The sequence below is a fragment of the Cyanistes caeruleus genome, chromosome 4 (genome assembly GCF_971803275.1).
Source record: "Cyanistes caeruleus chromosome 4, bCyaCae1.hap1.1, whole genome shotgun sequence".
NCBI classification, from domain to species: Eukaryota; Metazoa; Chordata; class Aves; order Passeriformes; family Paridae; genus Cyanistes; species Cyanistes caeruleus.
Genome location: NC_141704.1, coordinates 60258038 through 60283696, shown reverse-complemented (window position 1 = coordinate 60283696; position 25659 = coordinate 60258038). Strand labels below are relative to the sequence as shown.

Below are 25659 nucleotides of genomic sequence, written 5' to 3'. Positions count from 1 at the left end.
AACCAGAAGCACCAAAACATCATTTCAGGTCGAGGCCTGATGAACTCTTCCTCTTTCTTCCCCTCAAATTGGCAGCAGGCAAACACAGCCCAGTCTGTGTTGATTCAGGGGATGGTAGCATCCAAAGGGGCTGTGCAGGGATGTGCAGGTGCCAAAAGGGACTCTAGGACAGATGGACACACTCCAGTGGGCTCAGCCTCCTGTGCTGGGGCAGGGAAAGTGCGTGAGGAGAGCCCCACTGCAGACGATGGAGCCCCAGAAAAAGTCATCCCTAGGGACTCCAAGGGAAACCCCCAGAGCCTTTAACCCTGTCTCACACTCAGCAGCTGTGTTTTGTAATGGAGTGATTCTTGGTGACTTTGTTACACCTTGTAGCCCAGAGCTTTAGAACACCGGGTGGAAGAAACAGCATTTCTACCCAGCTCCCTTCTGGAAACTTTGCTGTTCTAACACAGAACCAATGAATGCCCCTAGCACCTCCTGACCAGCAAGGGACAGTTCTCCCTGTCGTTGTGCACCCCAATATGATATATTTTTGTCAGCTCTGAATTTGCCCTTCTCCACAGACAGGATGAGATAAAAACCTCACCTTGTCTCTTGGGTTTCCTGTTCGTTCACAGCCAAAAGCTGTTGAGTTGTTGAACTTGGATGCTCCTATGGTGTTGTGCCCATTGTGCCCCCCGCAAAATATCTTCCTCTACCCTAAAAACTGATGGAGATGGAAATGACAGTAATTGGTTGTGGTGGTTTTTAAGCACTAGCTGAAAATCACCAGAATACTTACTTGTGTGTTGCTGTGATATATGAATTAGGAGAAGAGAAAAACAGGCTCAAAACTTAAAAGGAATAAAGGAAGTTTATTAATAGAACTACAAGAATAAGAAACCAGAATAAAACCTCCAGAAACCTTTCCTCCCCACCACCCAACCTTTCCCTTGCCCAACTGACACCATAGAGACAAAACTTGGGATGTTAAAGCAGTACCAACTATACAATAATCTTTTCATCAGTCTTTGTAGAGAAAGAAGTTTTCCCCTTGTCATTCCATGGAGAGTTCTTTGCAAGAAAACAGTTTTGTCATGGCTTTTCAGTCCCATGATTGGCAGCCACCTGGAAAAAACTCTGCCATCATACCCTCCTCCCATTTTCACACCACCCTGAGGTGTGTTCATGGGCCATGAACTCAAGGAGTATTACTTTTAGGATGAGTTATTCAAAGGCAAAGGTTCTCTTTGTGAAGGCCAAAGAACCAGCCAACCTCAAACACGCTGCTCTCCCCTGGAGAGCTTCTCCCTAGGAGTGACACTTATCTCATGAAGAGAAAAAGTGTCACTCCCAGAGGCCTTTGAGTTGAACATGTTAATTTGTTACACCCCATTGGTTTCCCTCCCTATCAGTCCACCCCGATACATGTATCCAAGTTTCCCCCGCCCCTCTCCTTCCCTATCAATACCCTGGTTTTTTTCCCCCCAGCTGAGAGAGCTGCTGTCACTGACTCCCTTCACTGAGGGCCCTGCTATAATAAAGGCTGTTTCTCAGTGGAATGCCATACAGCTCTCTAGTCTCTCTCTCCGTGTTGCCTGCACGCTGCTGCTGAGCTGAAATCACTCGCCGGGCAGAGGACGTGCCTGTGCCCCTGGGCAGTCTTTTTCAGGACGGCTTCTTCAGGGTAGTTGTGGCACCCCTGCCATCAACACCGCCACAGCAAATGGCGCCCAACATGGGGCATCCGAAGAGCCCCGGAAGAAGCGTCTGCCTGCAGTTTTAACTGCAGAGTGTGCTGCTGTTGGAGCTGCCACCCCCCGAGGAGAACTTCTTGCATTCTAGCAAGAGGCAATCCGAAGGGCTGCAACCAGGACCCTTGCTGACCATCCGGGGCTAGGAAGACAGAAGAGAGAAGAGCCCTTGAGGACCGGCCGTCAGGTGACCACCCGCCCACCAGCTTTCTGTTGGCCTCATGGGCATCGGCTGAAGAAAAGTTGTGATTTCATACCCTTGAGGTTTTTTGGGCCTTTCTCATTTTTGTTTGCATTTTGCTGCTGGGTGGGGAGTGAGAAGGGTGGGGAATCAGCTTTCCAGACCCAAGCTGACCCCTCCTGAGAGAGACTTTTATATCCAAGTTATGGGCACCCTCAAAGCGGGAAATTTTAAGTTTTCAAAAGGGGAGTTAAAGAGATTTAGTCATTGGATTTTTAAACATTTTGAAGCTGATTCTAATTCTGTTAAATCGGGGAAATTTTGAGACAATGTGGGGAGAAAGTTATATACTGTTCAGGCAGGGGGAGATTTATCAGTTTCCAAGTTTTTTCCTTTGTTTCAAACCATTATACTTTTATGGATGTTAACTGTGAAGCAGGGAGCAAGGTGCCTGTGGAAATTGCAGGCCACATAGCTTTCTCAGTCTTGCCTGGGAAAGTGGCCTGAGAATTCATAAGGAGGAATTAAAACAATCCTCAGAGATAGAGAACAGCCTTGCAGGTGCTGTTTGTCTGTTCCTTGTTTTCTTGCAAGAGAAAGTCGAGGGGTGGTGAACCCCACTGACCAATGATGGTGATGTGTTAGTTTACTAACCAATAAGATTTTTCTTTTCTGTACTTTTCACATATCGGTCTATGAAAAAAGATCTGAGGTAATAAACCGAGAGGAATTCTCCTGATTAACTCCCAAGAGAGTGTGTTGTTCTTCTTGCTGTTCCTAATAGAGTGATATAATTTCTGTTGAGAAAGAGGGAAAAAGGTTTGATGAATTTTCGGGCCCCAGTTGAAACCCCCGTCCCCATTGCCCTCTCCAAGTGTTTCTAAACGCTCTTCCCTGCCTGAGGGACAGTTGGTGGGTGGACGTAGCCTACAGGCACAGGGTTGCTGCTATCTCCCGGACACCCCCCCACCGCCTCTCTACCCTTACCAGGACAGCACTGGCCATGCCACTCTGGACCTTTCCTCTACCCTCCTCCCTATGCCCACATACCCGGTTGCATCCCCCCGGTTCTTAACGTTACTAAAGATGGCGCCAGCAACGTGGCCAGCCCCACCATCTTGTCTCCTTCGCACCCAGGTTTTCCCGCCCTTGCACCTCCAAATGGCCACTTTCCCGCCTCTACCCCTTCTCTTCCTGTTGCGCCCTGCTCCGCTTCCCCTCCCACTGCGTCACTGGGTGTAACCGTGTTGGGCCCCTCCCCTTCCATCGTGAAACCCCTCCCTGTCACGGACCCCAGTCACGCCCTTTCCAACCAGAGCTCCACCCCCAATGGCATTCCCACCACCAATCCCCCCAACACTGGGACCAGAAGTGGTAATGACGGCAACTGGAAGGAAGCCGTCTTGGCTTCCTCAGCCACTCACAAGTGAGCCAGTACTGGTTGCCTGAAATGGCCACGCGCTGTCATCAAGCGCCCCCCCATCTCCTCCAAGAGATGAGGACAGTGAGTCCTCATATTCAGAATCTGAATATGAGGACCACTGGGCTGAGGTACAGAGGGAAGCCATGCGGGCAGGGGACTCAGCCCTGTCCAAAAAGATCTTAGCTTTCCCTGTGGTACATAAGAAGGACAGGGCAGGGGCGCTCATTTATGTATGGGAGAACCTACACTACAGGGAGTTACAGGAGCTGTGCAAAGCCACTGAATAGCATGGCCGGGGCTCTCATTTTTTCAAACACCTACTGGAAGCCACCTTCACTGCCCATATCATGGTGCCTCATGATATTAAAAATATCATGAACTGCCTTCTCTCCCCAGCAGAATACATGCTATGGGAAAGGCAGTGGAAAAAATATCTGAAACAGTTGGCAGATGCATATGCCAAGGATGCCAACAAACCAAATTTAACTCTAGAACAACTGGCAGGGGAAGGTGACTTCCAGAAACCAAGACATCAGGCCCGAGATCTGCCCGAGGCAGCGTTACATGACATCGCTAATGTTGCCATGACGTCCCTTTTTGTCACTCCCGATGATAAGGTGCCTACGCAGAGCTTCACAAACATCAAGCAAGGGGCAAGTGAATCCTTTATTAAATTTGCGGATAAACTAAAATTGGCAATTGAAAAACAAATAGAGGTCTCCCAAGCACAAAAGGAATTACTGGCCAAGATGGCAATGATCAATGAAAATTCAGAATGTAAGGCAGTTTTACGAGCCCTTCCACTTGACCCCGAACCAACCATTGACCAAATGGTTGAAGCCTGTACCAAGCACTTTGCTGCCCCAACTGAACATACGGTGGCAATAGTGATAGCTAAGGGAGTGGCAGAAGGGATATCTGGTGCTTACGCTGCAGACTCCAGCACAAGCCGCTGCTTTAACTGGAGTGAACCTGAACGTTTTTTTAAAGACTGCCTGGAGAGACATTTTCTACAACCACCTACCCACCAACGGTTACCCAGATCAAATTGGCATTCAGGAAACTTCAAGCAGAGGGTGGGACGTCCCCGGGCTCTGACATCAAATCAAATGCTGCTGCACTCCTCCTGCCAAGTCCACCATCCCGCCTCCACAGGGACCACAATCTCAGACCCAGCAAGTGGCGTGATTCAGATGGGAACTCGGCACCAATTGGTAATCAGACTCTCCTTACAGCTTAAGGGTGACTGTGTTTATAAGATCCTCACAGGGAAACGTGCACCACCAGGTAGTCCCTCCAACATTTTAATACTTGGGGATCCAATTAACTCTCCAGGACAAGTCTATATAACACCTGAAGTCCAGATCTTACACCCAGGAGATGAAATTTTCATCTCTTTAACTTGCACAGACCCTTCTTATTTTTTAAAACAGCAGACTTCAGTGGCACAAGCCTTTTTGTTACCAAATGACTGTCCAGAACAGGTTCCCCTGAATCCCACCGCCATGTGGACTCAGGTTGTGGGCTCCAACAAGCCTATTATGGAGTGCAGCCTCTTCTGTAAAGGGGAAAAGATCCATTGCCCAGGAATGCTGGACACAGGAGCAGACGTTACCATCACTGCCCGTTCCGAGTGGGCAGCCAACTGGGAATTGCAGCCTGTGGCAGGGATGATTTTGGGAATTGGGGGAGTAGCGGTGTCTATGCGAAGCAGGCACAATGTAATAGTAGAAGGTCCCAAGGGAAAAATGGCGACCATCCGGCCATTTGTTGTGAGGGCACCAATCACCCTCTGCGGGAGGGATCTCCTATCCCAATAGGGGGCTTCTTTGCATATTCCCAGTAGGGATTTTTAGTGGGAGTCACTGAAGAGCACACTAAGCCCACCATCCCCCAGCTCACCTGGAAACAACACCATACAGTGTGGGTTGATCAGTGGCCCCTTTCCGAAACCAAACTGCGCGCACTAGAAGCCCTCATGGAGGAGCAGCTCGCCAAGGGCGACATTACAGAGACCAACAGCCCTTGGAACTCCCCTGTCTTTGTTTTACACAAACCAGGCAAAGACAGGTGGAGATTCCTCCATGACCTCCAAAAAATCAATGAGGTCATTGAGGATATGGGCCCCCTCCAGCCTGGTATGCCCTCACCTTCCATGCTTCCTCAGCACTGGAAGCTTGCAATCATAGACATCAAAGATTGCTTTTTTAACATCCCTCTCCATCCTCAAGACACCCCCAGGTTTGCATTTTCAGTTCCCTCCCCAAACAGACAGGCGCCTCTAAAAAGGTACCATTGGCTTGTTCTTCCGCAAGGGATGAAGAATTCTCCCACCATCTGCCAACGGTACGTGGCCCACATCCTATCCTATCCACATCCTATGAGAGAAGAACACACATTTCTGAAGGAGGTCTCTAACCCAAATTTATACAAATTGCTTTCTGAATTAATATATCTCATCTCCCACAGAAAGCAACCATACTATGTCATGCATGTGAGGTCACACACTGACCTCCCAGGTGCCATCGCGGAGAGTAACAAGACAGCGGACACCTTAGCCATGCCTGCTGGAGCAGCCATAGTCCCAGACATTTTTGTGCAAGCAAAATTGTCCCACCAATTTTACCATCAGAACGTCCCTGCCCTGATGAAGATGTTCAAGTTACCCAGAGATCAGGCCAGAGCAATAGTTGCCACCTGTCCCAATTGTCAATCTTTTCAAGTTCCAGTGATAAATTCTGGGGTTAACCCCCGAGGACTCAACAGCTGCCAAATTTGGTAGACTGATGTTACCCACGTCCCATCCTTTGGGAGAGTTAAGTATGTTCATGTTTCAATAGACACTTTTTCTGGTGCAGTGTTTGCCTCAGCCCACGCAGGAGAAAATGCCAAACATACCATCCGACATTTTCTCCTTGCATTTGCTACCCTGGGAGTCCCCCAGCAAATAAAAACAGATAATGGACCCGCTTACACCTCTCACAAATTGAAAGATTTCTTCAGCCAGTGGGGGCTGAGGCACACCACAGGCATACCTCACTCTCCCACAGGGAGAACTGTGGAAAGGACACACCAGAACCTTAAGAGAGTCCTTGATCAGCAGTGGGGAGGAACAGAGATTATTCCTCCCATTGAGAGGCTCTGTAAGGCTCTGTATGTTATGAATTTTCTGAATTGTTCACCTACAGAGCCTGACCCCCCTGTAATACGGCACTTCTCCAATTCAACCCATGCCAAACTCAGAGAGAAGCTGCCAGTGCTGATCAAAGACCCCGAATCACAGCAAACACTGGGACCTTTCCCACTGATTACCTGGGGGAGAGGGTATGCTTGTGTGTCGACACCATCTGGTCCTAGGTGGCTCCCAGGGAAAAATATAAAACCATACTTAGGCCCTGCAAACCCTGCACCAGAACCAGATCAATCAGCATCTCCTGAGACCCACACAGGTTCTCAAAAACAACGAGCCACTGCAGCCTGGAGACGGAGATGTTGCTGGAGTCCACCAAGCCATCCCACCACCAGACCATCGATCAGACGGCGACCGACACAGCTTACCGCCAGACCACTCACTTCATATAAGCCAAATCGTCGTGCCACCAAGACTGCAAAAAGACAAGAGCTAACGTACAGCTTGACACTGTGAAATGCACAAGTTCCTCTAACTCCTTTCCCTTCCTTTTTCCCTCTCCCTCTTCCCTTTCTCACCTTAAATACCTACCCTTAAACTACCCACTTGCTAATTTGCACCAGATGCATCTTAATGCTCCTGCCGCTGGTGTCTGGTCATGTGTCCCCTATGCACAAAATGACCTCACCAGCAAACCACTACCTCATCCCCTGTACCCGTTCCTTTCTTAATTTTTAAACAAAAAAAAAAAAAGGGGGGGGGTGGGGAGCCCCCCCTTGGAAACCAGAAGTTAACCTTTTTATGTTCCATTGTGGACCATGAGAGGCAGAGCCATCCTTGGGTTCCTGGCCCTCTGGATGCTCCTGAGAACATCTGTCGTGGATGCCTGGCTGGTAGCACAGCCCCAGGAGAATGTATGGATCACCCTCAGAAAGACTCTCAAGCAAGACCACATGTGCTTGTCCATGGTCAGCGCCACCACTCCTTGCCCATGGACAGAGCTGCGAGGGATTTGACGGGCTGTGCTGCTTCAGCTTGTCCAATCACGGCAAAAGCATCCACGCACACATCCGGTAAATCAACAACCTGGTACAGGAACTCAAAAAGGAAAAGCAGCACCAATGGTTTGAGGACCTTTTAGCCAGTTGGCAGTTGGGGACTCAAGGGATGAGCTGCCTCCATCCTAGAAAACATTTTTTGGATTCTTTTAATTATAATTATGTTTACTGTTTGTAAGAAGTTGTTGACAAGGTCTCTGGGAGATGCTTTTTTATTAAATAAAGAAGGGGGAGTTGTGGAGGCCAAAAAACCAGCCAACCTCAAACACCTGGCTCCTCCCCTGGAGAGCTTCTCCCTAGGAGTGACACTTATCTCATGAAGAGAAAAAGTGTCACTCCCAGAGGCCTTTGAGTTGAACATGTTAATTTGTTACACCCCATTGGTTTCCCTCCCTATCAGTCCACCCCGATACATGTATCCAAGTTTCCCCCTCCCCTCTCCTTCCCTATCAATACCCTGTTTTTTTTCCCCAGTTGAGAGAGCTGCTGTCACTGGCTCCCTTCACTGAGGGCCCTGCTATAATAAAGGCTATTTCTCAGTGGAATGCCATACAGCTCTCTAGTCTCTCTCTCCGCGTCGCCTGCACGCTGCTGCTGAGCTGAAATCACTCGCCGGGCAGAGGATGTGCCTGTGCCCCTGGGCAGTCCTTTTCAGGACGGCTTCTTCAGGGTAGTCATGGTACCCCTTGCCATCGACATTGCTGTGACACTCTTCATCTGTCTCTGTGACCATCTCTGGGAACAGAGGTTTTCTCCTTTCCTCCCTGGGGGCCAAGGGTCTTCACCAACTCTCACTTCTCTCTCTCTGTTCCACCATCTCATGGGATCACATCTACTCCACCATTTGCTTAGCTCTTTAATGGATACCTTTGCTCAGATTTACACTTTCAAATATTTAATTGCCCCCAAATACTCTTTCATGAATTAAAAGAGTTTTTCAGAATATTATTGTCCATCTCCATGGCCTTACCAAAAGAATATTTCAGCTTATTAAAACATCTTCTCATTCTCCTTCCATTTGAGGCTTGACTCCTTCTTTTACTGACTTTGATAGTTCATGTTGTCTCTTTAATGTCGATCGCTCCCACTTTACCCTCTCTGGAGAGGATTAAGTCTACAGGTCTCATCTAGGTAGTAAAAGGGTTAAAATCTGGCCCAAGCCGCGGCAGATATTCATGGTGTCGGATTTCAGCTTGGCAGCATTGGAAAGGCGGCAGATGGTGGAGGCGAGATTTCGGCAGCTATGGCCTGCCCCATCCCAAGGCCGGGGGCCATGGCAGAGCCCGGCCCCACCTGGGGCTGGGGAAAGCCCCTCAGTCTCCATCCCCTGTCCGGGAGCTGCTGGAGTCCAGCCAGGCCTGGAGCCAGGGGAAGCACCTCAGTCTCCATCCCCTGTCCGGGAGCTGCAGGAGTCTGGGTCAGACCCCTCTCCCCAGGCCAGACAGGCCACGGGGTGGGGGAGTCAGGGCTGGGGGCAACCACACCAGAGCTCTGTTACCTTTCAAGGCCAGAAACAAAGCGAGACAGAAGCTCCCGGGCTTAGGTTTAAAAGGTGGTTTTCACAAAGTGATCTCACTTTTCAGTGGTGAAAAATGCTGCCAGTTCTCAGAAATGGCCAGCTACTGGCCAGGTCTCAAGCAGAAAAGAAACTCCCAGCAGCCACTCTCAGAGCCATCACATCCATGGCTGTTTTCTACTTTTCTTTCCTATATGCCAAACCATCACCCCAGTCTAGTCACAGAAATGCATTCAGGTGCCAGCTACAAATCTGTGCCACTTTCTGTCTACTGCCCTGACCTACCAAAACAGGGTTTGGGGGGGGAAAAAAGTGGATTTTTCATAAATGAGCATGCTCTTCCATTTTTCTGCCCTTTTATGAGGGCTGCCAAACCTTTTGTACCCTGAATGGCTCTCCAAGTCTCTACCTGAAGCCCTGACCTGAGCTGTGATCCTTCCAGCCGAGGCCCCACAGTGAAGGGATGGCGAGAGCTCTGTGTGGCAGCCCTCATCTGGAGGCTGAGCTGGGAGTGATAATTATCCCTTGTCCAATGTCCTGTGAGTGGTGATTGCCAATTCTCCAAGGACCATGACACATTTTACCTAGGAAGAGAGGTCCATTGTTACAAAGCTTCCGTTTTTACAAAGGAAACATTTTCAGTTTCATTTTCTCCCTGTAGTGGAAGAAGAAAAATTACAGCTACTATTATGAATAAAACAAAAGCATTTCAGGCAGGTTTGTTAAGTAGAAACTTCTACTCCTCAGGGCACAGCCCCACTCTTTTTATAAGGTTTCCATTGAATGCAATATAGAATTTGCTCAAGTAGGAACTGCTGGGTGATGCTTACTGAGATAAATTTTTTCTTTAGGATATAATTGGCACCAGATTGGAGAATATTGAAAAAATTGTAAGTAAATGTATTTTTCATTTTTTTTTCTCATCTATGGTGTGGAAAGCCAGAGCAATGCAAACTGCTGGAAGAAGCAGGATATGTTAGACAACCAGAGAAAGAAAAAGTGACTCCTCTTCACTGGGCATCAATAAACAGCAGACAGGAGCTGGTGAAGTGAGCGGGTAGTCCCTGTGACAGTAACACAGCGTATTCTGCCGCTGTTACCTATAATGACTTTGTTCCTTTTGTACTAAAAGACAAAGGAATGCACTGCTTGAGAAGCAAAGGGTAGAATTCAAATTTTAATGCACTTACCTTTGTGAAAATGCCAGTGAAATGGAAAGATAGCCTGGTTTCTTTATATGTGAAATCATGTAGTAAATGAAATCATGAAATTTTCCCAGGTTTTTTTTCATGAAGTGTCTTGCTTAAAAGTCAACTGTCTGGCAAGGAAGGTGGGAGCCTTCCTGGGACGGAAAGAAGATGCTTCCTTCTAAATCTTTATAACTTTGAAAGTTATGGGGCTTCCAAGCAAACATGCAGGAGAAGGAGTAACAGTTCTTTGGTATGAAATATGTATAGAGGAGACAGAACAAACAACAACACAAGCACAGGAGTTTCCCCCCGCTGAGCAGCGTTTGCCCTTTGGTGCAGTTATGACCACACTCGGCAGGGGGCGCTGCTGACAGGGGTGGGGCCAGGGGGCGGGGCCAAGGCAAATCGCGGGAGGCATTGGACAGGATCTGTCATGGCCGATAGGGAGCGGGGGCAGGGCCTCTCAATGGCCGGTGGGGGCGGGGCAAGGGTCTGTCATGGTCGGTGGGGGCAGGCAGAATCCATCACATTGCTGAATTGCAGCATAGCAAAGTCCCATAGCCAAATGCACAAAAGCTCCCACAGAAACCATGCAACTGACTGCCCTGATCCGCCGGCTGAAGGGAAGCAGGCAGCGTTACATCCCAGCTACTGAATTCCAGGATTAAACCAAGATTATTTTGCTCTGGGTGGATGCAGAGGAGAAAATCCCAACCAGATATTCTCAGGAGGCAAAACGCACACAAAAGCTGACTGGCAAGCTACAGAAAATTAAGGAACATTGTGAAAAGAGTAAACAAAACCTAACGCACACCACCACTGTTCCCACTGGACACCGCAGAAAAGAAGGATCTGTGCAGCTTTGTCACTAGGGCAGAGCTGGGCCTTCCTTCCTCATGGGAATCCCCAGGAAGACTCGTTCTTTCGGGCTCGTAGTCTAGGCTGTCATCCCAGTCGAGTCTCCTCGAGGTTACGTCGGCCTCTGGAAAGAAGTCAGGGGACTCCTCTGGGTCTCCCTTGTTAGATGGTGCTGGTTTTATTCCTTCCCTTTTGCGTGGCTCGTTGTTTCGGGGTTTTTTCCAGTCTGGGTGCATCCCATAAGTCTCTGGTCTCTCTCGTTTGCATAAAAGTCCTTATGTCATCTTCCTCCTCAGGACGGTACAGCAACCCGGGGCAGGGATGCAATGTTGCCATGTGGGAGTCTAGGAGCAGTGGGGGCAGTGCCTGGCTGAACACAGAACAAGAAACACAGGGTACAGCAACTTGGGAGAGGGGGCAGGGCCTGGCTGAACAAGGAACAAGAAATGTGGGGTACAGCAATTTGCGACAGGGGTACAAGGTAAGTAAACCTGGGACAGGGGTACAAGGTAAATAAGGGGTTTACAAACAGCAACTGTAACATATTATTCTTAACACCTTGAACATAAAAAATCTTTAAACATAATAAAATCTTTGAGAGAGAAGAAGAAAAAGAAAACCAGGAAGGCAGGAAGGATAAGAAAAACAGACATCTATCTCCTGAGACCTGGGTTCCAGTGATACAAAACTCCAAGGTGAAGGTAGGGCTAAAGTACCACGTGCTTCCCTTGTGGTGATCCACACTTCCTTGTGGTGACTCCAAAAGTTTTCAGCCCATCCTGGGCCTTCCTCCCAGGAGGGACTTCTGGTCCCCTGGCCTCTCAGAGACTGGGTTAGGCAAAACTGGGGCTGCCTCCAGTGTGCTGGGACTGGCAGACATTGTGGGACAGAGCACTACCTCTCCAGAGCAAGGTCTGATCTACCCCTAGCACACATTCCAAGCCTCCCAGGACGTCTCAAAAAAGATTACCTTTTCCAGTCTCTGACAGGCAGGACCCACCCCCCACAAAGTCTCGGGCAGACATACACATTTGCAGGATGTGCAATTGCCTAGGCAGCCTTTAAAACCATGTGCCCTAAAGCAAACCCCTCCATCCTCCTCAAGGTGTCCCAGCTGTCAAATCCTAAAGACACAGTGACGATCATTTTGGCACAAAGGGTTATGGGATAGATACTTTATCTTTAGGAATCCACCCCCTCCCCAAGTGAGTATCCTTCCAGGGAGCTGTAGGGAGAGAGAAGGTCCTCCCTGAGACCATTTTCCTACAGGCTGAGTCTCCCATCTCGCTCAGCCGCTTCTCATCTGACCTGTGCTCCAGAGCCCGCCCCAGCTCAATTCCTTTCTCTGGACACAGTCCAGCACCTCAAAGTCTTTCTTGTAGTGAGGAACCCAAAACTGACCCCAGGATTCAAAGTGGGGCTTCAGCGGTGCCCAGAACAGGGGGACGGTCACTGCCCTGGTCGTGCTGGCCACACTATTGCTGGCACAGGCCAGGATGCCATTGTCCTTCCTGGCCACCTGGGCGCACCTGGGCTCGTGTTCAGCACCTCTTGGCCAGCAGCCCAAGGCCTTTTTTGTGGGGCCATTGGAAATTGCACAGAACCATCAGTGGAATGGGGAGAGTTTAGTAACAACTCCAGGGGGCCCAGTCTGATTTAGGGACTCTTTGGCAGCTTTGGTAACAAGACAAGTGGGCCCAGTTCCCCTTAAGGGCTCTGCAGCCGCCTAAAGTAACCAGCCCATAGCGCTGCAGGGGAACGTTGTGTCCCAAGTGCAGGTGTAAAGTATTTCCTTGGACACCAGTTCCCACTCTTCCAGAAGGTTTGGTTTTATTTAGCGATGGCTCGTGCCCGGCGGCCGAAGCGCCTCCTGCCCCCGCGTTCCGGGCGGAGCTGGCAGCGCAGCCATGGAGTAACGGCCGCTGCGCGCGGGACCCCGCGGCCGCCGCTGTCCCGGCTACAGTCGAAGCCTCGGCGCGAGCACCGGGACGGGGGGCGGGGCCTGTACCCCTCGCGCTGCTCGGCCACCAATGGGGAGCCTTGGAACGGGCGGGGCGGGCGGGGATTGGCTGGGACCGTTGGGAGGGGGCGGGGCGCGGAGGGGCCGGTCCCGGCTGAGGGGCCGTTGGTGCGGCAGAGTCGGAGCGGCGGCGGCCGGCGCGGCCCCGGGGAGCGGGCTCTGACGAGAGAGGGACCGACAGACCCACGGCGAGGGAGGAGCCAACCCCCGGCAAAGGAGCGGCCACGGCGAGAGAGGAACCGAGCCCTGGCAAGGGATTGTCTGACCCCGTGCGAGGGAGTGAGCCCCGGTGAGTGGCCCCTAATGAGTGCCCCTCGCGGCGTGGTGTCGGGCCCAGTACCTGTGCTCTCTAACTGATCTACATCTGTACTTGCTGACGGGAAATAAGCATCTGTCTGACATCTGGAACAGGACTTTCATGCTGACCTGTAGGGAGGCTGCTGGCACTTATTCCTTTTGGGTCACTTTTCAGGTACATTATTGAGGTATGATCTGGATGCAGAGTTTGGTTTCTCACACAGCTGTTGGATGAATCGTTTTGCACAAAGGATGGTGGAATGTTGCACTGGCATTTGCCCTGTAGTGTTTCACACGTTACAAGCCATTTTGGAATCCAAATAAAGCTTATGTAGTTAGGAAATAAGTATGTAGGGAATATGCACAAATATTCCTTGTGTGACATATTCCTTTTTGAGGTTTTTAAGAAATAGTAACTGTATAACAACAATACCCATTTGTTTCAAATTAATAGACAAGAAATAGATCAAAATCAAAGGACAAGGAGCTGAATGTAGTTACCAGCTGTCCTGTCTCTCCACCAAAAATGGGATGACAGGCTTACATGAAATACATTTCTAGAACTGTATAATAGGTTATATGTATTACTAGTCTGAAATGACAACAGCTCTATATTGCCATATCGGCTTATCCAATACTGAATAGAAACTTATTAGAAGTGGTGTATGTGCATATGGGATAGTGTTTTGAAGGGTTTTGTCTTGTATGTATTTACAGTAAATACATTCTCTCTCTTCTACGTGGTTTTGTGTGCATTCCTGACTTCTGCCATAAATTTCTCCCTGGCTAAGTGGGAGGTGTACAAGAAGGTGCTGTCCCCGCTGCTGGGAAGGTTTTCCTTGAAATACATGCACACTTCGCTATCTTCTGAAATTGTAGTGTGTCTGTTCTTAGAGTCTTTAATAACCATTGTGTAGCCAGAGGAAATGTGAACATAAATGGTCTCACCTTCCCCACACGTTCAGTTCAAACAAAACCAGGAAGCAATCTGTGTCATCTTTTAGAATAAAGTGTAGCATTTCTATCTCTTATGATTAGTCAAACTGTTGATGTGGTAGGCACTTCTCCATCAGTGGAAAAGTACTGGTTGATAATTTTGGCACTTCAAATTGTCAGTGAACTCTTGCTGGTATTTGACCAAGATAGTTTTACCTGTTCAAGCTCCATTAAGCCAAGGGACTTGAACAAAATGCGTTGTGTGGACTGTTAGAAAGGGTGCTATAGTTGCTACTCACTTGTTACTATAGTTACTAGGGTTTGGGAGAGAGTCTAAATTCAGTTTTTTGAGGAGAAAAACTCAGCCTAACAAAGGCTGGTGGGTACAGCAGAGTCTAATGGAACATTTGGAAAAGTGGCGCAGGGTATTTGGCTGCGGGGATGAGAAGAGAGAAGTCATTTCGTGAGCACCTGATGGAGCCTCTGTGTATTGTGTGCATACCCATATTAATTAAAAGCTGTATTAATGCAGGGTCACTAAGACTCACTTTTTTCTTCATATTTTAGGTATCATAAATAAATAGGAAATCAATGGACTTCAGGCGTGGATCATTACCCATGTACTTTGGTTTACAAATGCTTCTTCCACTTCTCACCTACCATCATTTTTGACAGCTGGATTCATCTCCTGTGGTGTGCCAATATCTTGGAATATGCAGTGGCCACGTTTGCAATGATTAGGGGCTACTTTTTCCCTGCCAGTACCAAAGACTGGTATGTGAATTTTAGTAATGAGAGAATTCTAGGTATGAGAGGTTCAAATGGTTACGTAAAATTTGAGTATTTAAATTGAATGACAGGATATATTTCACTGGTTTCACAGGGAGCTTGAGCAGTGTATGGCAGTGGTTCTTTGCTTCACTAGCACCATCCCCTGTGTTTTGTGCTGCACACCATGGCACTGGCAGCCTCAGTGTCACAGAGAGCTGCAAAGGAGGTTTGGTTGTTGGTTGCTTGTCAAGGGATGAGCGGTGGAAATGGGGAACTACAGAACCTTAAACAAAAGGTTGTGAAACTTGTTACAAATTAGTGCCGTTTTCAGCACTTGACAATATGGAATATGGTCAACTGAGGTTTATTTTGGTATGGAAACCAGGATTTGTGAAGCTACTGAGCTGAGCTGGTTGGCCTGGGGTAAAGTTATTTATTTTCATAGTAGGTGCTATGGGCATTCTTTTGGATGGGAGCCGAGACAGTGTCACAAGCACAGGCATGGTTTCACTATTGCTGAGCAGTGTTTACACAGCATCAAGGCCTTTTCTGCATCTCACCCCACCCACCAGGGAGTGGGCTGGGTGAGCACAAGGAGTTGGGAGGGGACACTGCTTACCCCAAGGGACCCAAGGAATATCCCAGGCTGCATGGCATCCTGTTCAGCACGTAAAGCTGGAGAAAGAGGGAAGTGAGGGATTTCAGGAGTGATGGTATTTGCCATTCCAAGTTACCATTACATGTGGGTGAGCCCTGCTTTCCTGGAGATGGCTGAACATCTGCCTGCAGGTGGGGAATAGATTCCTTATTTTGCTGTGTTTGTGTGCATTGTTTTTCTTTTTGCTATTAAACTGTGTTTGTCTCAACCTGTGAGTTTTATCCTTTTGCTGATTCTCTCCCCCATTGCACTGTGGGGGAGTGAGCGAGCAGCTGTGTGGGATGAGTTGCCATCTGGGGTTAAACCATGAGAGTCCTTTTTGGTGCCTGACATGGAGCTTGAAGGGTTTGAGTTAACAGCAGCTTTGGCTGGAATGTGCTGGGTTGGATTTAGAGCTGTTGGCGCTGTTGTGGTCAGGCTCCCGTGCCTGCCATGGAGCTCGTTAGGGGTTTCATTTTGATTTTGCTGCAGTCTGTAGTGCTTCTCCTCTTCCTGTGCTGTGCCTGGGGACACGGATGACAGCCATGGTGACAGACCTGGGCTGGGAGGTGGCCAGGTGTCATGGAGTTACTTTACCTTTAAGAGAGTTGGAGTTGCTGGGAAGTGCTTGGAGTCTTTTCTCCTGACCAATTATCGGTCATTGCTGGGAATTGACAGCAGTTTAAGCCATTGAAAAGTGGGATCAACTTGTGAACCCTACCTTAAAATGTAAAAGCAGAGCTCTCTAGGCTCTTTGTTTCTGGCTGTGGAGGGTGGCAGAGCTCCAGGCCTCCTGTCCCTGCCCAGGCCATGCGGCCGGGCGGGGATGGGGCCGGGCCTGCCCCGTCTCCCGGCCGGGAGATGGGGGGGCCTGGGGAAGGTTTTCTCCGGGCCGGGCCGAGCCGATCTCTGGCTCGGCTGCAAGTTTTGCTGTAACTACATTCACTAGAAACTGCCCAGTGAAGGAAGAGGGAAGCCTTGGACTTGCAGCAGGTTAGAACAGCGACCACACGCTCCAGAGCAGCCATGAAGAACCTTCCATCGCAGACGGCTCCAGCTCCTGTTCGGCAGAGATCTCCAAACCATCTACAAAAGCCTGGGCAAGATGTTAACTCTTTCATTACCCAGATGAGACTTGCGGATTAATCTTTTTATCCAGAAAGAGAGAGAAAGAGAGAGATCAACATGAAAAGAGACTTTATAAACTACCAGTGACAAGAAAGAAAAGAAGCTTCAAGAAAGGTAGAGAATTAAAAAGATGCTTTAATTAAGCTGAAATATCTCCCTGTTAAAACTATGGAGATGGACAATAAAGTCCTAAAAAGAACTCCTTTAATTCATGATATAAGATCTAGAGAGGAATAGTGTTCAAAGTATAAATTTGAGTAAAGAGTAATTATAGTATAGTGAAGTACTAAGAGATTAAAAGCCTTGAGAGGCCATGAGAAAACTGTTGAGAGATTTGAAGCCCTGAGAGGCTATGAGAAAACTGTTTTCTAGTGAAGCTCACAGAAACAGATGAAGAAGACTTTTTTTCTTTTTTTTGCCTTTGAATAACTTATCCTTAAAAATGTTATCTCTAGACACATGGCCCATACTTACTTCAGAGTGATGTGAAAATAGGAAGAGTGAACTCTAATATAGCAGCTCTGAGCAGCTAACATTAAGGCAATAGAAAACTATAACAAAAATAGTTTTCTTGTAAGAAACTCCATAAATTAACAGGAAGAAACTTCTGTTTCTCTATAAAGACTGGTGAACATACTAGCAAGAATTGGAACTGTTTTAACCATCAGAGTTCCAGAGTTTTTGTCTCTGTTGTCATGTGAACAAGAAAATAGTAGGTAGATAAGAGATAGAAAAGTTTTTCTGAAAGTTTATTCTGGTGTTCTTATTATTGTAGTTTGTCAATAAACTTTCTTTTTTTTCCCTTTTAAGTTGTATGCCTGTTTTGCTCTTATTCTAATCCATATCTCACAGCAAGAAGTAAATAATTTTCTTAGTTAGTGGTTTAAAACCACGACACCAGGGCAGCGCTGCTGTTTCTGTGCTGCTGGAACTCCAGTGTGAGCTGAAGTCAAGAGAACTGTGAGCTGTGGATGAGCCCCCATGGGAACAGGATACCCCCAGGCATCAGTGGCTGGGGATAAGCCCATGGCAGAGCAGGAACCTCTCAGAGCATCTGTGGCCGTGGTTATGTCTGTGCCCAAGAAGGGATTGTGGCCCCAGGATAAACCCAAAGCCGCTGTGGCTGTGGATAAGGCCATGCTCAGCAGGTGCCCCTTGAAACATCAGTGCGTGTGCATGGGGTCGTGCTGGAGCACATCACAGCCGTGGCCATGGATAAACCCCTGGCAGAGCAGTTACAGCCTTGGAGGTACTGCAGCCATGGCTAAGGCCACATCCACTTCTTTAGTGTGGAGGGAAAACTTCATTCCCCATCTCTTGTGTAAAATCATATTTGTAAAAATGTACGGTTATAAATTCTTAGTTTCAGGGCAAATGCAATACTGAATATTTTCCTTCAGCTCTTTCTTTTCTTGTTACGTGGTTATCTTTCAGAGTGACTAAAGGATACAAAAGGAGCTCTTGGAAAAGGTTGATTTCAAGAGCTGCTTGGAATTCTATTTTCCAAGGTGAAACTAAAAAGAAAGAGGGATCGTAGTATGAACTATGCAGCTTGTAACAAGCATATGTTACATACCATACTATATATGATAGTTATGTTCAAGCTGAAAGTCTTTTTAAAAATTAGATTTAATTGAAATGAAATTAATTTTTTAAAATTTAATTTTAAATTACCTCTTTAAAATGTTTAATTTAATTTGTTTATAATTATGCCACATAAATATCCTGTTAGTTTTCAGAGTAAATAGAAAAGTGTGTCAATTGAAAAGTGTTTTGTAGAAGCAGCTGAATGCACTGATCTTCATGGTAGGTTTGGATGAGTTGTGTGTTTTTGAGTTTGTTGCAGTCATCCTGGAGAGGATGGTCTGGGCAGGAGAAAAAGACTCTCTGCAAACGTAGAAAACAAATGTATCTTGTAGCTGGGCTTTGCTTCAGAGCTGGATCTACACACATCCTTTCCTTATGTAGCTATGGAAATTGCACTGCCCCTTTGCTGTTAATGCCAAGGTTATTTGAATATTGCAATATTTTGTCTGGACTCTTAAATCATGGTAGCCTTGCACAGCACAGTGTGGTCCCTTCTGTTCCCTGAGAAGTCTTGGATGTTTTGTGGAAGAAATTGCCCCTTCAAGACCAATAAAAAACCATTTTAGTCTGTTCTGTAAGCTTCATCCTAACATAAGCGCTGTGTAAGCAGTGCTCCGAGCAGTGTCCCACTAATGTCACCCTTGAAAACTGGAATCAGAAGGACCATCAGCTTGCTCATCTTCATGCCTGGGTCACCTTGTTGTATGCATGGTAGTGCTGTCAAATTCTTTTCTTCCAGAATACAAATAAAATAAAAGAGAAATAAAACAAAATAAAAAAAAAGAGGGTGGATTTTGGGGAGTGTATATTGGATTATTTTTTTGTCCTGATACTTGTTATTTATTGATACTCTGTGGCCAATATCCTAACCTATGAAGTTTGAAGATCACCTATCCAATCTCTGTAGTGTGGTGGGAATTTCAAATGTAAAAGCGTCAGTATTTGCAAAATGGTACTTATTTAACTTGGGTTAAATAAAACATTATAGAAAAACACAGCAAAATCTTCTGGTAATTACTTGGAGCAGTTAACAAAGTAGTTTGTCTGGATTATTGTTGGAAGAAAAGTTACAAATTCTCACTTGGAGAGGGCACAAGAGGCTGAGCAACTTCCAGATTTAGATCTACCTAAGGAGCAAAGTACATCCCAGTGCTGCAGTGTATAATCATCATTATGGATTGTCAGTGCTCTGTTTATGGATGGAATGGAGTGGGGAGAGGGGAACTTGCAATTCCTCTGGAAAGGGAGGATGCCTTCACACATGGGAAACCTCTGCCACGTCTGTCATTTCTGAGAGGCTCCACCTTTGCAGCATAAGGTTGGTTGTAATGGAATGGGATTGCTTGATTCCAGTTTTACTCTGATGGTGGCAATGACAACAGGAGAATGCGCTGTGGCCTTGTGGTGGTATCCAAACTATTTTCTGCTCTTAATTACCAGTCTAAGGTTCTGATCATGTGTTAATCTGGAGCTGCACTGCCTAAATTGGTTCTGTTCAATAATGCAGAGTCTTCCCTCAAGGTTAAAAGTGATATGCAGTTGAAGATATATCTGTAATAGCATATTTTTTCTACTTTATTTCATACAGGATAAAAAAAGTCTAAATGTGTGAGTCAAACCAAAAGCTTGCTTTATTTATAGATGACGGATACACATCTACTTTATGGCTACTGGACGGGTAATGAAACTATTTTTTTTAAATTTGGAGATGAGGAATAGGTTTAAAACATTTTCCCTTAAAAATGTAAAAATTACACAGTTGACAGAAATGTAAAATACACGTATTATCAACTTAGCAAGGTATAAATCAAAACAATAAAAAGATCTAATAAGTACATGTTGCAACAGCTGCATCTCTGTAAAGCAGTATGGAAGGATTGGTAAATAACGACAAGAATAAAACAGAGGAAAGGTCATCTGAGTAGAGGAAGTGAAAAATGGAAACCAATGAGTTCAGAAGGGAAAGATATAAACCAAAAAGAAATTACCCTAATTTTGCAAGAAAAATAAAAAGAAAAATTTGTGTAACTACATCTTGTACACGGGGGAAATGAATAACTGTATAGTGTATTTTCAACTCCTAATCTAGAAAAGATGGTGTATAACCTAGGATGTGAACTACTAAGAGTTGCAACAGTAATAAAGCAATGACACAAGAAAGGTTCTCAGAATGACATTTACAAAATAATTTGTCCACTGTAAAACACATAGAACACAGATAATGTATTCAAAGGCAGAAACGGAGAAGCAAGGTACAAAACCTTTTTTTTATTAAAGCAGAACGTAAAAAACTAGGCATCCAAAACTGAGCTCCCAGAACCCAGAGGAAAGCCAGAGATTCTGAGGGACCGCAGAGTTCCAGGACCCTGCGTACCAGGAAAGGGTGGCGGTGCCATAGGGCAGGACATTGACACTGCTGAAACAATCGATCCTCCAGGCACAAAGGCAGCAGCGTTTCCATGGGCAGCTGAGTGTGTGGAGCAGGCAGTGCAGGAGCAGGAAGAGGAAGAAGGAGGAGACCCTTAAGAGACGACTGCCTGCACCCTCAGATGCGTGGGCCTCTGTAAGGTAGGAGTGATTCCTGGTCCAGAGTGGTAGTAGAGCTGCAAAGTTTTCATTAAAAATGTACCTAGCTTTTCTAGTAATTTCCCAATCAGTTTAGATGGAATAGTTTGAGCCTGGCTAGGCAGTAGGATAAAGGTTCCTGGGGTTTTCTACGCAGTAATCTAGATAATTCATTCCCTAGTTGCACCAGGGGATTTTTATTGCTAGGACAAGTGCTTGTAGAAGAATTTCTTCTGCAAATGCCGTTATTACTGGTGCTTAGTGCATTGGAGAAACTTTGTTACATCGCTCCTGCCTTGACTGGGAGAAGAAGCATTCTTTGTCATCTAATTCCAAATTCTCTTTCTTTCCTTTCCCCATAGTTTTGTGCAGAACCTCCTGATGCCTGAGCATGCAGATTGGCCCAGAAAATTGCGATGGCAAAACTGGAGTCCAGAGCCGTTCCAGGGGGTGTTTCCTGCAGCCACAAAGGCAGGGGCAATTTCCTGGAGCTGTCACGTGCCTGTCCAGGGCTTTGAGGATGCTGTGGTCGTGCCCCAGGAGAAGAGCCTTTGTGTTGTGCTGGAGCAGGCAGGTGGCAAAGAAAAGGTGGAGTTCCAATTCTCAGGGAAGCCTGTGGCATCAGGAGTTTTGGAGCAGCAGGAGGAAGATGTCCAGCCTTGGGATATTTCAGCAAGAGCCTTCTTCAGGCCTGCCCGAGCGTTGGTGAGAGCTGCCTGACTGTAGTTGGACAATTTTTATCGGAAGTTGGATAATTAGGTTGGCGACCGATGATTGTAGGCCTGCGTAAAATGACCAATGCTTAAGAGAGTGATAAGGTGGGGTCCCTAAGTAGGAAATGGTAAACAGCTTAGTGTAAGTATACTGAGTCTAGTTTTGTCTTATCTTAGAGGGCAGTTGTCCAAGGAGGGAGGTTTTTAGGGGACTGGACTTCCCCCAAATTTTCCTTATCAGTTTACAATGGTTTAAGCCTGGAAACCGAAGAATAGAAATACTCAGCGGTCTGCTCACCAGTAATTTGCATGGTTCATTCCCTAGTAAGAACATCAGCTCTTTTTTTCCTTGGTCAGTTGCTTCGAGGACAATTACTTCTCCAAGTGCCCTTACTTCTTATTGCATTGGAGAAACTTTGTTACATCTCCCCTTCCTTGACTGAATAGCATTCTCTGTCATCTAATTCCGAATTCTCTTTCTTTTCTTTCCACATAGGGATGACTAGAACCTGCTGATCCCTGAGCATGTAGGGTGGCAGGGAAATCCAGAAGGCAAAAACGGAGGCCATGTGTTGCTGTTGGACACGAAATGATTCACACAGATGCAGCTCGATGTGTGACAGGAAAAACAGTGCGATTTATTCTGTGGTTTCAGAATTTATAGATTCTTGACATGGACCAGGGATTGGATATTTAGGTTTCCACCTTCCCAACCAGACTGGTCATGAGAAATGTCCATCAAAAGACATTTCTTTAATGGAATTTATAAACATCTATGTTTTTAGTTACTTTCCTGGGAAAGTAGCTAGAAACTATGAAAACATTGTCAGAAGGTGTAAGTCTCAGGGCGACAGCCAAGTTTGTTCTAGAGGGTGTTTCCTGCAGCCACACACCCAGAAATTTCCAGGAGCTGTCATTTGCTACTTCTCAGCTTATAGATGCTTTGACGGTGCCACAAGAGAAGAGTCTGGGTCTTGTGCAGGAACAGGCTACTCCAGAAGAAAAGGTGGTGTTCCAATTTGCTGAGATCTCTCTGGCATCAGCTGTGTTGGAGCCCCCTCCCATGTTCCTGATGTCAAATTGTCAAAGGCATGTGGCCCTCCAAGGGCAGCCCAAGTTTCTGGATGGGGATGGCTTGGGTCCGGGAGGAATCCACCTCTCTTCGTAATTTTTGGAGGCAGAAGCCCTCTCATGGCCATATGCCCCTGGACACAATCCATGACCCTTTTCCAGGGAAAACAAAATTTACCCCCCAAGTTCCTGATGTCAGTTTGTCAGAGGCATTTGGCATTCCAAGGGCAGCCTGAGTTCTAGGTGGAGACAGCTTGCGTCAGAGAGGAATCCTGCTCCATTCATAATTTTTGAAGGCAGAATTCCACTCATGGCCACAGGGCCCTGGTCACAAATTCTGGCCCTTTTCCTGGGGAAACAAAACTCACCCTCCCAGGTTCCTGATGTCAACTTGTCAGAGGCATTTGGCACTCCAAGGGCAGCCCAAGTTCTAGATGGGGACAGCTTGGGTCCAGGAGGAATCTTGCTCCATTCATAATACTCTGAGGCAGAAGCTTGTTTGTGGCCACACGTCCTTTGGTAAGCACAATGGCCCTTTTCCAGGGGAATGAAAACTTACTCCTGCAGGTTCCTGATGTCAGCTTGGCAGAGATATTTGACACCCCAAGGACAGTCTGAGTTCTAGATAGGGACAGCTTGGGTTTGGAAGGAATTCTGCTCCATTTGTAATTTTTAGAGGCAGAAGCCTGATCGCAGACACATGCCCCTGGACACAAACAGGAGCCCTTTTCCATGTTAAAAAAAACTCACCCCTCCAGGTTCCTGATGTCAGATTGTGAGATGCGTTTGCCACTCCAAGGGCAGCCTGAGTTCAAAGTGGGGATAGCTTCATCAGGGAGGAATCCTGCTCTGTTGATAATTTTAGGAGGCAGAAGCCCACTCGTGGCCATGGGCCACTGGACACAAATGGTGGCCCTTTTCCAGGGCAAAGTAAACTCATCCCCCAGGTTCCTGACATCATCCTGTCAGATGCATTTGGAAATGCAACGGCAGCTTGAGTTCTGTGTGAGGACGGCATGGGTCTGGGAGGAATCCTGCTCCATATGTAATTTTTAGAGGCAGAAGGATGGTCATGGCCATGGGCCCCTGGACATGAACTGCAACCCATTTCCAGGGGAAACAGAACTCACCCTCACAGATTCCTGATCTTGGCTTGTGAGAGGCGTTTGGCACTCCAAGAGCAGCCTGAATTCTAGGTGGTGGTGGCTTGGGTCCGGAAGGACTCCTGCTCTGTTCATAATTTTCAGAGGCAGCAGCCTGTGCACAGCCACGTGCCTTTGGACACGGAGGTGGCCCTTTTTCATGTTAAAACTCAGTCCCCCAGTTTCCTGATGTTCGTTTGTCAGAGGCGTTTGGCACTCCAAGGGCAGCCTGAGTTCTAGGTGGGGACAGCTTGGGTCAGGAGGAATCCTGCTCCGTTTGTAATTTCCAGAGGCAGAAGCCTACTCGAGGCCACAGGCCCCTGGACACAAATGGCAGCCTGGGTTTCCTGGGGAAACAAAACTCACCCCCCAGGTTCCTGATGTCAGTTTGTCAGAGGCATTTGGCACTCCAAGGGCAGCCCAAGTTCAAGGTGGAGACTAAGACACAAACTTTGAAGAATTTAGGATTTTAGATAAGTTAATATTTTAACTAAGGATAAGCTTTGCTGAAACTGATTAAAAATAAATAGATGGGCCTTGCTATAATTATAGATAGACAGGCTTTGCTAAAATTAGGAGTTAATAGTTACCTATCCCAGATTTGAATAACTAATTGCTTGTCAACCTTATGTTTGCTCAGCTGGGCTTGTAATGAGAAACAGAGAATCTGATAAGAGACTTCAAGAACACAAGCCAATTACAAATCTCCTGTATTCAGAAACTCATTGAAGACAGGAAACCGGGAGTCTAAGCAGAGGTTCATTTGCATTGAAAATGTAGAAAGGTCAGAACGAGGAAGACCTATATTCCTTCCTCCTTTTATGACCTCTCCCCATAAAAAGACCACCAACCCCTTTCAAAGAACAAACTACGCATGCTTAATTGCTTTTTGCTAATTAACATAGGAAGCAGAGAGTGGGTGGAGACTGAGTTATGAATATGTATTTGTATTCAATGCTTTTGTGAATAAAAGGCCTGTAATCACCTGTAATCAGTGCAGTGCATATTAAGGAGGTGAATAAACACACACTTTATAACTTCAGTGAGAGAGTCTTTTGTCTATCACAGTTTGATATTGATACTAGATCATATCCATGTTTTAATAAATCATTTGGCAATGGCGGCAGGACTCTGATCTCTCTAGCTGAGAGGCCAGCAGGGGTCCAGGACCCCTTTAGGCCCTCACCCGTAATTTTCTGGAAAGGGGGGGCTCCTGTGGTCTCTCTGACACCCCAGAGAAAGACCAGGAACTGCCAGGACTATGGACAAAAAGGTGTGTTTATAACTAAAAAAGGGTACCTTTGAACAGGCAGTTGATAAGTCACAGGAGACGTCCCATGCACAACATAGGCCTGAGTGGGTCCAGTTGTAAGCTTCATGGAGTTTGGTATTTGTGGTCTGTATTTTAAGTGGTGCTAGTAGCAGTTTGTGTTTTGAGGTGGGACAGTGGTGACAGCAGGATGGCCAGTTTGTTGTGTTTTGGGAGCAGTAGTGACTCCAGTTTTGTTTGGTTTGTGGCTGAGAAGTGGCTGGGTGGTTTGCAGTTTGGGTATCAGCCACAAGTTTTGGGACGAGAGAGATCCTATTGAGAGTGGCAATAGATCATGATTACAGCCCATGTGCGCACACCAGATGTGTGCATAGTGTAAACTGATCTCTGGGTCTCAGGAATCTGCAGGGAGTGGCAGAGAGAAGTAGCA

General features: G+C 46.9%; 1 protein-coding gene across 12 annotated transcripts; it reads left to right on the top strand.

Moving 5' to 3' along the window:
* The first annotated feature begins 9953 nt into the window (after positions 1–9953).
* On the top strand, positions 9954–25001 carry LOC147653687 (uncharacterized). 12 transcript variants are annotated; one of them, XR_015285702.1, is made up of 6 exons: positions 13202–13401; positions 14913–15119; positions 20057–20146; positions 20749–21036; positions 21396–21738; positions 22243–25001. XR_015285702.1 is itself a non-coding variant. In XM_086885114.1 (6 exons), the coding sequence occupies exons 3-6, from the start codon at positions 20132–20134 to the stop codon at positions 22246–22248; spliced, it is 495 nt and encodes a 164-aa protein (XP_086741240.1). In that variant the 5' UTR covers positions 13202–13401; positions 14913–15119; positions 20057–20131; the 3' UTR covers positions 22249–25001. The 12 variants fall into 12 exon arrangements, 5 of the variants coding, with proteins under 5 accessions (XP_086741244.1, XP_086741242.1, XP_086741240.1 ...); XM_086885114.1 differs by having other exon boundaries at positions 20906–21036; XM_086885117.1 differs by having other exon boundaries at positions 13209–13401; positions 15021–15119; positions 20906–21036.
* The last annotated feature ends 658 nt before the right edge of the window (positions 25002–25659 follow it).

Coding starts and splice junctions, on each gene's coding strand:
- LOC147653687 (XM_086885118.1), top strand. Junction 21,037..21,395: donor GATGCGTGGGCCTCTGTAAG/GTAGGAGTGATT, acceptor CTTTCCCCATAG/TTTTGTGCAGAACCTCCTGA.